Raw genomic sequence first — 13,464 nt, 5'->3', positions numbered from 1 at the left:
AACAGTACAACAAAAGATCAGTCAAACTGTTAATTTAGAAGACAAATGGGTTTTGAGTGTGTAGGCTAATGAATACAGGGATCATGGAATACAGGAGTAATACAGACACCCAGTGACAGAAAAATATTAAGTGTAAATTAGGGTGTCTGCCCAAAATGAACAGGCTCGTGTGAAGCTGGTGCTCCATTTATCCTCATTCCAACTCCACAAACCTCTTTTTGAGCACCACTACCTAACCAGCCTTTGCTAATTAGCCCTTTTCCTGTGTTTCTTTTGGAAAATATGGGTCTTCTATAAACTTTTAAAGACCTAAAAAGGGAGATAGGAAAGGGACAATGTGGACATCACTCTGGCAGCCCAAGAGGACACTGATGGGGAAGGACAGGGAAGGGGAGATGTAGAACAGTGGGCAGATAAAGCCATGAAGACCCTTGGGATGTGAGGTAAAACTTGAACTCAATGCCACGAAACAGCAAATGGAAGAACATTTGACTTTATCCTGGCTGATACACTAATATTCTGTTTTAAGGAACACGGTGATGAGTGTAAAACTTCACCATTAAACTGAAACGATATTATTATAAATAATTCTAAAACTTAAACCCCAAGGGATATTTTGCAGGGATATTTCAAATCCATGACAATACCTTTGGAATCGTTCTTGCTGTTCCCTTTGCTTCCGGATTTCTGGAAACTGTTTCTCATAGTACTCCCGGGTTTTGCTCTCCTTGGCTTTCCTGCGGGGATTATTTTCTATCCTGTCCACTTTTTTCTCCCATGCCTCCATCAGCTGATCATAACGTTGACAGATCTTCTGCTCCTGTTAAATTCCAAAAGTAAACCTTGAACTAAGCAAAACACACCAAGTGATCAGTCCCTGGAACCAGGGCAGGCTGCTGGAATGGGGGCCTTACCCGCTGTTTTCTCGCATGGTTTCTTCTTTTAAAGAACAATATCAGCTTTTTCCTCATCACCTGGTTTCTGGAAAACAAATTTAGGGGAAAAAAGTGAACTATTCATAAGGATCAAGCACTTTAAAACTCCTCAACAAAAGCCCTATCAATTTTAGCTGCTGGCTCATTATTATGAATAGTATTTTCAGGGGCAGAAAACAGGGCAAATTCCCAATGAAGTCTAGTTATCTAAATCACCTAATACTGTATTTTTTCAGAGAGGAGATTCTTGAAGATGGCTGGAATAAGCAATTGAGACATAAAAGATACCAATTTCAAGCCAGCTACTCTCCTTTGCCTCGAGAGAGATAATATGGTAAAATGAGTAAATTTGGTTGAAGCTACTATGCTTTTAGGGGGAAAAAAGTATTTGCAATTCAGCCCTAAAGTCAAGAGTTTCACAATACATTATTCAAGAAATAAGTACTTTGGAACAAATCTATTTGATGGAGTGGAGCAAGAATAATTTTTTCAAGAGAAGTTTTTAAAGGACTTAAAAAAGTTAAAGCCAACTTTTATGATTTATTTTTGTCTTTAAATCAAGAAGAAAAGTTAGTGTTTCCCTCTGCCTTCAGCACATATAATTCATGTCCTGCAGAACTGTTTTACAGCAAAGAAATCAGTTACAGGGACTGGAAGCTTTTAACTATGGTTAAAGCTCACACATCCTATTTGGAAAACACAAGGATGAAAAATGTGAGTGAATGTTTAAGTTTAGATCCCTTACATGGCACAATGACAAGATATTAAAGCACTCACGTTTTGATGTTTTCATGGTAGACCTTTGTGTCTGATGGTTGGTTGTAAAGTGGCTGCAATTTTGGATTAGAAAGATACACTTAGTACTTTTCAATGCATGTAAATTTATAAGTATATACAGTACATTTAACAATATTTTACTATTCAACAGTGCACTCAATCTGAGATGCAGCAATCTGAAGGGACTACAAGATATTCAACACAAAGCATAGATTCATTATTTAAAATTAGATTATAACTACTTATGTATATAGCAGTCCTTCATTTTTTTTATTTCAAACTATTGTCTCAAATAGATTCAAATCTACTTTAAAAATGACACTTATGCAGCCAATGAACTCACTCAACATTTCACCCGTGTATTTAAACACACACTTCTTTTATACATAATCACAGAACTACAGCTGTTCACCACAACAGAATTAGAGCAACTGGCAACACAGAAAATAGAAAAAAAAGAAAAAACCCAGAAGTCCACAACTTACCAATTCGACTTTTGGACCAAGCCCTTCAAAAATCTTGTGAGCTTCTTCTGCTTTTTTCTGCAAATAAGATTTTTTTTGTATGGTCTGAGTAAATCCTCTGAAGTTAATGTCAAATGTGTATCAGAACTCTGTGCCTGCTGCTAAACCCCTGCCTGACCATATGAGATCCTTCTTAACCTACTTCTGCAATGTTGCCTCAGCAAATAAAGAAACTTGCACTTGAATTTTGTGCAGTTCCTGCTCTGATCTCCATGTCTGGAAGCTGAGAGAGCATAAAAGCAGAACCTGACCTCTGCAGCTCAAAAAGAACATGGACTTAATAAGTAATACAGCAAATAATGACAAAGAGGAAGAAAGGTATCCAGTAAAACTAAGTATAGTTAGCTTTGAAAAAGGGAATTCAGGGACTAAAATTATCCAACTGCCAAATCTGGGAGTGTGAATCCATGTGTACATATAGACACAAAATAGGGAAAGGTCCCAAAATGATTCTGACCCTTCCTGGGGGAAGGGGAGAACACGTTTTATGGAACACTTGGGACACAGTTCTATGTACAAAATCTAGTATTGTTTTGCAGGGGTTTTCAACCTCCTCAAATTTTAGAAAGGAGTCTATTGTAATAGAAATTAGCTGTTCCTCTAAACTACAAAATAAAATTGGGAAATTAAACAAACACGTACCACCCTCACAGAAGATCACAATACTTTCAAAACCCCCAGATATCCAACTCCCTAATCTCAAACTACCATGGGGAAAAAAAGGCAGGAAACACTTTGCTACTGTTGGCAATATTACTGAGCTCCTGGAATTTTCTCACCACTTAAACAACACGAGCCCACAGTTCACCTCTACACTACTTCTGCCTATCTGTCCATTTATCCAAACCTGAAGTGCCAGAAGTCAGAGTTTATAAAGAAGGCACAGAATCTTACAACATGTGCAGTTTTTCCCTTCAGCTTATTTAAACATAGAGTCTTCAGCCAAGCTTGTGAGCTTGATGTGAGGAATAGGGAATTCAGGATAAGTTTCTGAACCATTTTTCATATCTACACACACACACACATGTAGAAACATATATACATGTGTATGTTTATATCTATATCTATATATATCTATCTCAGCACAGGGGTCTAGGGATGAGACCCACAGCTGTGGCTCGTAGAAAATAGAAGGATCCTGTGATCAAGAATCAAAATGTCATGCAAGTGTCTTTCATTTAAAGAAGTAAATGACCATTAAAAGAAGGGTGGGCAAGTCAATAAAAACACAAGAAGCACAACTTGCCCCAGGGAAGTAAATGAAGGCCCAATGAATTGCAGCCCACGGGGTCAGTCCCAGCCCCGCTCAGTGACCTGCAAAGGCCACTCACCCGGTTCTCATCGTAAATAATCTGGACAATACTGCGGTGCTTCTGCTCCACTGGAGGAGGGGACACGGGCCTCTCTGGCTCGGGAGGCTTAGCAGCTTCTTCTTCAAGTTGTTGCTAAGAGACCAAAGAAAGAGAATCAGCCATCCAAACCCCATCACCCCCACCAGTAATTAGTCACCAGAGATAAAATATGCATCTGATCAACAGTTAGCACGGCCTCCTCCTTCGGTCTTTCACTCACTAGGAATGAATGAAATGGTTTAAACGCCCATAGGGATGATAACAAGGCTATTTTTTGTACTGTTGGTAACTCAAATTAACTGTTTACAAGACTCACCAGACTCGTTTCAGCCTGACATTTAAAGCCACTGTCACTTCATAATTTATCATGATTAACTTGAAATAAAAATATGACCTTTGGAGAATGGCTACACCAGACCTGCCTCCTCACAGGGAAAATAAGCCACAGAGCTGCCTTTCTACATTGCAGATGTTCAAGTGCCATCATTACTACTGTCTTATTGTTTAGAAAGGTACAAAAGCAAAAAAAGACCAACAGCAAAACCCCAGCCTGTAATACTTTCCCAGCTCCTACACAGCTGTGATTTACTTCCACAGCAAATAAATCTGGTTCAGCAACATCTCCATTTTTTAAATATCCTTCATCCATACCTGCCACAAACATACAGCAAAGAACTTCTGACACTGGGGATGCCTCCTGCCACAGTCCTGGCTAGACTGTGCTCTAAGAATTCAGACCCTAACATTTTAGCAGAATGCCCTAAGACATGGGCTCAATTATTGCAACAGCAACTCTGTAATTTTTTTAAAGTCAAATCATGTACAAATGTGCACAAATGAACCTTCAGAGAGGAGACAGACTTGCTGATTTTGTGGAAAAGTGAACAAACAAAAAGATAAGCATCATTAACACACAGACAGGTACTCAGTGACATCCTTTTTTGGTTTTCTGCTGGAGGTCACTTTACAGGTCATTACAATTCAGACATAATTAAATGCTTCCAGACCATAAAAACATACAGCTCCCCAGAGCTGTCTTTTTGTTATCCTGGACCTACAAGTTAACAAATCCTACAGCATAACTCTCATTTCCTCCAGAGTTCACACTACAGAAAAAAAGTAAAGCTGGCACTATTTCTATCTGGATCTTTGAAAGTCAGAAAAGGAAAAAAGGACTTTGTTTTTGTCAATGAATAACAGATGCCTTGATTGAAGGGTGGGTTTACTTGGCCACAACACTACTGGGAAGGCAACAACTACTGCCAGCAAATATTTCCTTTGCTTCCAATGGCTGAAGTGCAGTTCTCTGATGCAAATCACAGTCAGAACCATTAAAAAAAAAAAAAAAAGTGGTATTTCCTCCTTTATTTCTCTGCTCTCTGTGTTTATTCACAGCCCTCCTACTACACTTCCCCCAAGGCTGACCTTAGCTCCAGATGTTAGGATCTCTTGCTTCTGTGAAAGCAGATGATCCAGGGACTTATGTACAAGCTCTGGTTCTGCAGATGCAGGCAAGGGATTCTCCCCTTGTGCAGACTGAGAAAGAAGAAAGGTGATACCCTCCCCTCGGCCAGCAGGCAGCTCTAAAGCTGAAATTACAGTCACAGTGCCCTTGTTTCACTAGTCATATAACAGCAGTTTCAAATATAAAACCATCTATTGCTGCTGTTCCTGTGTGGCTTTCTCCTACTTTCAAAAATGTTTAAAACTGCCCGATGTCCAACTTCTTTAAAACAGCAAAATCGTGCACATAACCTTCCCTTTTTAACTCCTTCCTTTGGTTCATGTAATCACAAAATTCACCACCACCAAATGAAGTTTTTCCACACCTTTTGCACTGGCAGATACCAACAGCAGTTGTTAGCTCTGCTATGCTTACTTGCTTTTTCTTCAGTTTAAGGATTTGCTGTTCAACCTTCGCAATTTCACGATCTACACGGTCCATGCTCTGGATCAATTCTTCCTTTGACAGCTTAGAAGGTGAAGCATTTTGGTCCTCCCCACAAGGCTGACCAGAAATTGGAGAAGATGGTCCCTCATGCTTTCCTCCAAAAGCTGGGTCCTTCCATGGGACAGGAGACAGGGGAGGAGATTGGGAAAAATCAGTCACATGGTAACACGGGAAGGAGTGCCCAGTAACCAAACCAGCACCCAGGAAATAACAACAACTTCCAGTTATCTGTACCTCTGTTGAGAAGCCAAGTGAAAGTTTTAATAATGCACTAAATATCTTAGAATTAACTGACAGCCCATTTATGATACTGCAATTTCAAAATCCACCTTTTAAAAAAAACACCACACTGCAACATTTACCTTGGAAGCAAAATAAGATTAAAACGTCTCCCTTTTTAAAATATAATTTCATAAATGAAAACAGTAACTTTTGTTTTTAAAGAAAGGGTTATTTAAGAGCCACTCCTCAATAATCTCATAAGCTGATGAGGATATTCTTGAAGATAACCATGACCAGCTTGATAAAGCACATCTGGAGTTAGTTGTGGTTATAAATGTGAAGTTCTCTTAACTGAGTTTTCATATGCAGTATCTACACTAGAAAATATCCACCCCAAACTAGATTGTCCTAGATTTACCCAAAATGAGACAGTGACAAGTATAATTAGTGTTATGTAAATAAGCAGATTCATTTCAAATGCTTAAAAGGGGAAAGGGGGTGGAAGGAAGTATTTTGACTATTCAGTACAAATGTTAATTACAGAAAAAATGGACTTGTATGCATTTGCCAGCAGCTTTCAATTGAAAAACAGAAATATCTCATGCACTATGCTATAATCATTTTACAACTGAGGCTTGAGTGACTTAAGAGAGTAGTGGCAACTCAGAATTCCAGTCTTTGTAATGTGTTTGATGCAGAACTGTACAAAAACAGTAACACTGACTCACCATCACAGCTTCCGATAAGGTATAAAAGTAAATTTCTGGGGTTAAAGAAAGAACCCAAACAAATAAAAAAATCACCCAATAGAAAAAATTGCTTAGCCCACTGCAGCACAGAAAATTACACCTTCACCATCAACACAGAAAGTGGCTTTACCTTCTTAATATCTGCAGATCTCAACCCTTCCTGCAGAGGATGTACTAAAGGCAAGACAGTAGCTGCACTGACACGCTGAAAATGGGAATCAGAGACTTGTTCAAGACGTGGTCGCTTAGATTCCAGTGAATCATGATCTGTCTGAGATGGACCTGGATGAAATTGCTGTTCATATCCAGTTCTCCTTTCCTGAGGCCTAATATACAGAAGAGAAAAACCAATAAAATATATGTTTTTGATACAAGAAAGGTATTTGGTGATCCTCAGCCCTTTTTACGTATAAAGGAGATTCAGTTTAGTGATGCTCCTTTTAAACAGTAGGGCAGATAAATGTTTTTAAGTATGACCTTCAAAAATACAACAGCTAAGATCCATTGGAAAAGAGGAAGTGAACTTGAATCTTAAAAGACCTTGTTTAAAGGCACTCCTATCATTACAATGATAGGAATTCATACCCAAATTACAAATCCTTAAAGAACTCAACACTGCTACAATGAGATTGTTCAAATCAAAGCTCTGATTCAAATTACAAACACCAATAAAAAAAAATCCATGAGAAAAATTCAGCACTATATTCCACTGAAGGTGGCCACAACAGCTCCATTATTTCAACTTTGCAGTCGAATAATTTTTAAATATACATAAAACGCTTGGGATGAGCCATGAGTCTATTTGGAACTTGAGCTCTACTAAATGCTACTATATGACAGAAACAGTCATTGATTCAACTCATGAGTCATTGAAAGGCTCCTCCTTCTCAGAAAAATGCACAAGAACAGCATCCCTCACTGCTTCACAGTGCAATGCACAGGATGGCCACAAAAGAGCCTCATATGCTTCCACGTCTTCCTATGAAGTGCCACTGAAGAGATGACAGCAGCTTCCTGCAGCCCAAATAAGCTTTTACAAATTTACAGTCTGGGGAGGTGATTTACTACTGCTATAAACTCGAGTTTTGAGAACTTTAAAAGCCGCTACGATTCTCAGCATTAAAACAGAGCCTTACTGACATTCTGCTGACACGAGATGAAGGCAATATGCAAGCCCCAGATTTCACTATCATCGAGTTATTTCTGGGAATATCCTAATGAGATTTTAAGCCAGACCAGTATTTACATAACATTCATCATGGGTATTTGTTCAGAACCAGATCAGTCAGTTATAGCCAAAATAAACTGTGAGCAGTAATCCAGCATATAAAGTTGCTCCTACAGATATACTTACTAAGAGTCCAAGGTAAAAAGAGGTTTTTACAAGCAGTGAGTGCAAGAAAAAAAGAGGTTGTTACAGGCAGTAACACTTGCTTACAACTGTACATCAGCAGACTAATACGCTTAAGAACTGAGTGCATAAATCACATTTTCACCTCTCCCCTAAACAGAAGCATATTCCTAACATATTGCTAACTTACTACAATCCAGTTAATATAATTCTAATCTGTAGAGGGTTTTTAATCTTCAAATTTGATGTTCAGAGTACATTCAATATTCCTCAGAGTACATTCAATATACTCACTGTCTGAAAACTTCCTTGAACCTACCAATAGTACAGTAATGATGCTGCACACTGAATACTCCTCAATATCCACCGTGAAATGACCCATTGCACTGAGAAGGAAGATATTACCAAAGTGAAAGCAAATTACAACAGATGATTGACTGTAGCTGCCCACTCCACGTGTCCTCAGTTAACCTGCTGGCCCCAGATCAGCCGCATCTCCTTACATGAGACAGGAATGGTACATGAGACTGACAGAAAGGGCATTTAGAACAAATGAGCTGACACTCAAGTGTCCTGCTAAAAGCAGTGTACACTGATTTACTTCTCTGTGCCTAGAAGTCCATTTGGTGCCACATCTCAGTGTTTCACAGTTCTTACAACTCCAATACCCCATCAGCTCTGTTGTTCCTTACTTGCCCAGCCACACAGACACCATCTGTTGAACAACCAGGACTAATTTAAGAAACAGAACAGGCAATAATCACACTGCAACAACAACTGCACTCGTTGCTCCTGCTCGGCAAAATTAAATTATCCAAAGGCACAAACTTGACACACTTTTAGCCTGACCAGCATTGAAACATTTGCAACGTGCACTTGGATTCTCGGAAGTTTCCAGACAGTGCTGTCAGGAGAGGTGTGGGAAAGTGAAGCACTGTCACTTCCTGCCCGAGAAACAAAGGTATTAGTTAAGCCAGAGGGACCGAGGAATTACACAACAGCTCCACCACTCCCACAACAGGGGAGCACCAATGAGGGTCAGGCATTCAGATAAAAACTGTGAAAGTCAACAAACCTTTCCATTTAAAAATCAGAGCTAACTCCACAGAAAGCACCGACTGAGGAGACTGGTGATCACACACCTCCAAAGCAGCCTCTCACCTGTCAGAGCCCGGGTGGAACTCGGAGAGCAGGGAAGGCCTGCGCCGAAGCTGCTGCTGCTGTTGCTGCTGCTGCTGCAAGAGCTGAGTGGCCTGACTGACTTCCAGGTGGGAGGAACGGTAATCGGGAACCGCGAATTCCTAAAGGAAACACACTCCTGGGGTTAGTGAGAACAAAGGTGAGGAGACAGGACCATGATCGTTTCCAAAGACATTAAATACAGACCAACATTAGATCGACCAAGTCTTATTCCAGCTCAAAAAATAATGTTTGCACGTGGCAGTTCTAAAGTTTTGAATGTTTTAAACAGACTAAATACTCACACTAAGAATTCCACCTAACACATTAACAACTTCTAACAAAACACAAATGAGTCAGCAGCAGATGAATATCCTCTAAAAAATACCCTTTAAAATCAGTTTTGCACATCCAACTGCAACGTGGTAAAACGGGAATATATTTCAGCAACCTCGAGGCAATGTCTTGTGTTATCACCTCAAGACATTTTTACATCAGACATTATTAGTTAGGATTAAGAGTCAAATGACATGCAACTTCCAGTTGATGGAATGCACAGAGTGAGGTACAAGACAATTTACTTGTATATATGTATATACTTGCTATTAAAAATTATATGCAGCTGGCATTAACAAAGAGAAGCTCTATAAGACATGTAATAGATCATTACCCATAAAATTTAGTTTATGTAAATTATCTAAAAATAAACACGAAGCCAAAAAGCTCCAATTCTTGAATTTCCTTTTGCAAACATGTAAGTAGAACAAACCATCTAAAGTGTCTGTAGCAGGAGGAGAATTTCATTAAAACAAGGGAAACCTGAACTGTTGTAAAGCCAACAGCTGGTCCTCTGCAGCCCAGCATGGCACAGAGCACAGGATGGGAGAATAAATGCTCAGCAGAAATGACCAAGTAGGATACTCTTAAAAATCCATTACTCCCATTCTGGCCAGCAGAACACAGCTGGAAGCACCAGTGCAGCTGCTTCACACAAAAAAAATAAAAGAAATCAGCGTAACACAAGTTTTTGCACATTCTCCACCTTGCACACGATTTTGACAAGTAACAGATTTAACTCACAGAGAATCCAGACCAATACTGCAGCAAAAGTTTATGAACAGAATCCCTACTGAATTTATTCAAAAGTGAGAAAGTAATGATAAAACCATGAGAAAGTAGATGATGAAACCAGGAAGTTTGTATTAATTCGCTGTGATGAAGATCATGGAATGATAAAACTCAGTTTTCTGTCCAGAAACAAAAAAAGGTAAAAAAGCAGACACATATGTAATCTTGAAGAAGCAAAATGCAGTGCTTCAGAAAAAAAAGGAGAGCAAACCAAAACAAAACAGCCCATAAGTATTTATGTAAGAGCCCTGGCAGCAGCTCTCCCCAGCGGGGCACACCGATGTGCCACTCCACCGCTCTCGAATGCGGGTGACTTGTGTTACATCAGATTAAAAAAACAAAAATAATGTCATTTGGCCCAGCAAACCCCTGAATTATCCCCTTGCCGAGTGTGTGAGCCTCGTGTCCCCTCCCTTACCTGCTGGTGCCGAGTGCTGGGGAAGGTGTACTGCACAGAGTGAGTGGGGTAGCGGCTCTGCTCCGTGCTGAATGCTCCTTGGTTCGGAGGGTAGCCTGAACTTGACATTATCAGGGAAGAAGTCTCCACAAAGCTGTGAGATCAAGCCCAGCAAGCAATCATGTTTCTAGGAAACCGCCTAAAGGAAAAAAGATCACTGATAAGCACTGAAGTACCAGATGTACTCACAATACATTACAGCCATAGTCACCTAAGCAAAACAACCATTACCAGTAAAAGCTTTTTCCTGATGTATTTATTTAATAGGTTACTCCAGTCTGAACCATGTTAACGGGTCTCAAATGGGCTCAAAATGAGACATGTCAGCATTGTCTACACAAAGATTTGAGGATTATATTGTCGGAATACATAATTTTACCAGTTACCAGTTGAATTAGGAGGATTTAAAAAGAAAAGTAGGTCACTTTAAATAAATGTTGAAGAGGTTTTAATAGTCTACAGTTGGACTCTTCGTGTACAGTAAATTTCTTTGGCACAACACGAAATTCACTTTCATTTCTTCTACAGAGTTTTTGGATTCTATGAACAATTTCTTACTTTCAGATTCAGGTAATCTTAGGGCTGCTTCACTCAGTGTCACCTGTGGCTCACTAAACCACAGTGGATTAGTCAGGCCCTACACACCATTATCATCCAACAGCAGCATTACTGAAGTAGTTGGTAAAAAAGGCAATTACAAAGCAGAAAACCAGCTCTGCTTCTACTGCCAGCATAGTTTGTCTCATACAGATGTCACTGAATACACTATGAAGTCTTAAAACAATCCTGGTTAGTTGACAATCAATGACTACTTTGCCTCTCCTGCATTGTCCAGCTACAGGTGAGCAAACACTGAACTGCAAATTGATTGGGGAAGGTTTTAAACTGCAAAAATCCAGACAAGTTCACTATCAAAGTCAGAGCCTGCCTGAGGCCGGGAGTCATTTCAGCTGCTGAAGATCCAAATACATCGATTAAACCCTGCAACCCCATCAGTGCTTTGAGTAGGTAAAGTATGGCTCTGAGCAAAAAGTGGGACATAAATATATTTTAAACAGAAAGTATTTCTGTCTGATAGCTCGAAAGATGTGATCCTTGGAGCCTATGTATTAAATACAGAATCCTATCAGACCTGGAGCAAATTCTCAAGCTCTTGTCCAGAGCCCAGCAGATACATCAGACCTTCAAATAAGTCACTGTTGACCCCCCTCCTCAATGGCTGTGTTTCAAAGCACATAAATCTGCAGCCTTTCACAAATATCACCAGTAAACTTACACTTCTGAACTGCCTTTTCCATCAACAGTCAATAGACAAAATCAGCTCAGGAAAGGATCAGACACAGCAAGCTACACATACAGATCTTTAAGTATACCTGACATACTTTATCATTCCTGTTCTGGTTGGGGCTTTCCCCCCCCCTAATTCTCCATCAAACAAAGCTTTACATATTGAGCTATCAGCATAATGAGACAAATTTAACTCTTTAATCTGATTTTCAGATATGAAAAATCAAAGAAAAAACAACAATTTCTCTATCAAAGCAATACTACAGATCACTAGTTGCGTGCTTTATAGTACCCATACATCTATTAGAGTACCTATAACTCATATCCAAGTGACAAGTTCTCACAGAATTCTTCCCCATTAACATTTATTATGCTTCATCATTCACACTGCCTTCGTTACAGTGCAGCTTTACTGTGTGATGGTCTGATGGGTCTGAGTCATGTGCTTTCCATTTAATCAAGGAACAGTGTCAGAAAGCCAACACACGTTGTGAGAGCTGCAAGGTACCCTTGAACACTCCAATGGACTCCTAAGGCACAGCTACAGCAAAAAGAAAACATTGGATTTTTCTTTCTTACATGGACTTTCACAGAAATTAATACCATGGCACAGAGCTGTCAGCTCAGTCAAGTGTTTACTGATGTACAACTACTCCTGTCACAGGCTGGTGAACATTTATCATTAACTGAACAACTGGCCCCATGGTATAGAGATGCTCAAAGAATTTAAGGTTATTAAAGTACAAATCTTAGTTTGATGAACTCCTGATGCCCCAACCTGTGCTCCCTCGCCAGCTTCATGTGCAGTTTTCATAAATACACTGAAGGTGACTAACTGGATTTATACTTTTTTTTAATATGCAGATATATATATACACATATATAATATATTTATAAATATTATATATATACAGACATGTGTATATATAATATATTTATATATATCTGCTCCACCTCAAAAGCTTTAGTGAGGAATAAAGACAGCAATGCTGGATCTGAGCAAAGCTCCTCCAGCCCACTCTGCTGTGCCTGACAGGCCAGAAGGCATTCAGGGAGCACACACCAGTATTTTTCCAACAAATTCTCCAGCCTTCTTTCTAGTGGCTTCCAAGACACAGCCTGTGGCTCAGAGATTCCCTGAGTCAGAGCTTTTCTGTTTAAGATTTCTTAATGGATGCAGAGGGGATCAGGAAAGCAACCACTTGAAAACCACACACAAATACAGGCCGAGTACTGCACGATCCAAGGTCCTTTCTGGTTTCTCTCAGTCAAGTTACATCTGTTCCTTATTTTCTCAATATTCAGTCAAACCCACAAGTTGATCATTAACCCAGGTGCTGAAAGTTCAATCCACTCTCACTTTCTACGGTGCTATAAAGGCCATTTCTCCATTCACAAGAACTTAAGTGTACAGAGTGTTGGGTTTGTGTTACAACTGTTCATCTTGAAATCTTCATTGATAAAGAAGCTTCCACAACCAACTGCAATGAGAGATCCTGTCCATCTCTGCAGATTCTGTGCCGGAGGTGGAAAGATGAGGGGGAGGAAGGGG

General features: G+C 39.6%; 1 protein-coding gene across 1 annotated transcript in view; it reads right to left on the bottom strand.

Annotated features, from left to right (window-relative positions):
* The window catches only part of NCOR1 (nuclear receptor corepressor 1), a 60,614-nt gene that overhangs the window by 36,263 nt on the left and 10,887 nt on the right, over positions 1-13,464 (bottom strand). Inside the window, exons 2-10 of the mRNA XM_027691127.1 lie at positions 10,587-10,764; positions 9,023-9,162; positions 6,641-6,836; positions 5,468-5,650; positions 3,568-3,681; positions 2,198-2,254; positions 1,713-1,765; positions 915-981; positions 648-820 (exon numbers count right to left, since the gene is read on the bottom strand). Coding sequence (XP_027546928.1) covers positions 648-820; positions 915-981; positions 1,713-1,765; positions 2,198-2,254; positions 3,568-3,681; positions 5,468-5,650; positions 6,641-6,836; positions 9,023-9,162; positions 10,587-10,694 — 1,091 coding nt within the window. The 5' untranslated portion in view covers positions 10,695-10,764. The remainder of the gene's footprint in view (positions 1-647; positions 821-914; positions 982-1,712; positions 1,766-2,197; positions 2,255-3,567; positions 3,682-5,467; positions 5,651-6,640; positions 6,837-9,022; positions 9,163-10,586; positions 10,765-13,464) is intronic.

The sequence above is a fragment of the Neopelma chrysocephalum genome, unplaced genomic scaffold, assembly GCF_003984885.1.
Source record: "Neopelma chrysocephalum unplaced genomic scaffold, ASM398488v2 Primary Assembly neopelma1_82, whole genome shotgun sequence".
In the NCBI taxonomy this organism is placed as follows: domain Eukaryota; kingdom Metazoa; phylum Chordata; class Aves; order Passeriformes; family Pipridae; genus Neopelma; species Neopelma chrysocephalum.
Note: the sequence above shows the minus strand (reverse complement) of the source record. Positions and strands in the feature narration are given on the sequence as shown.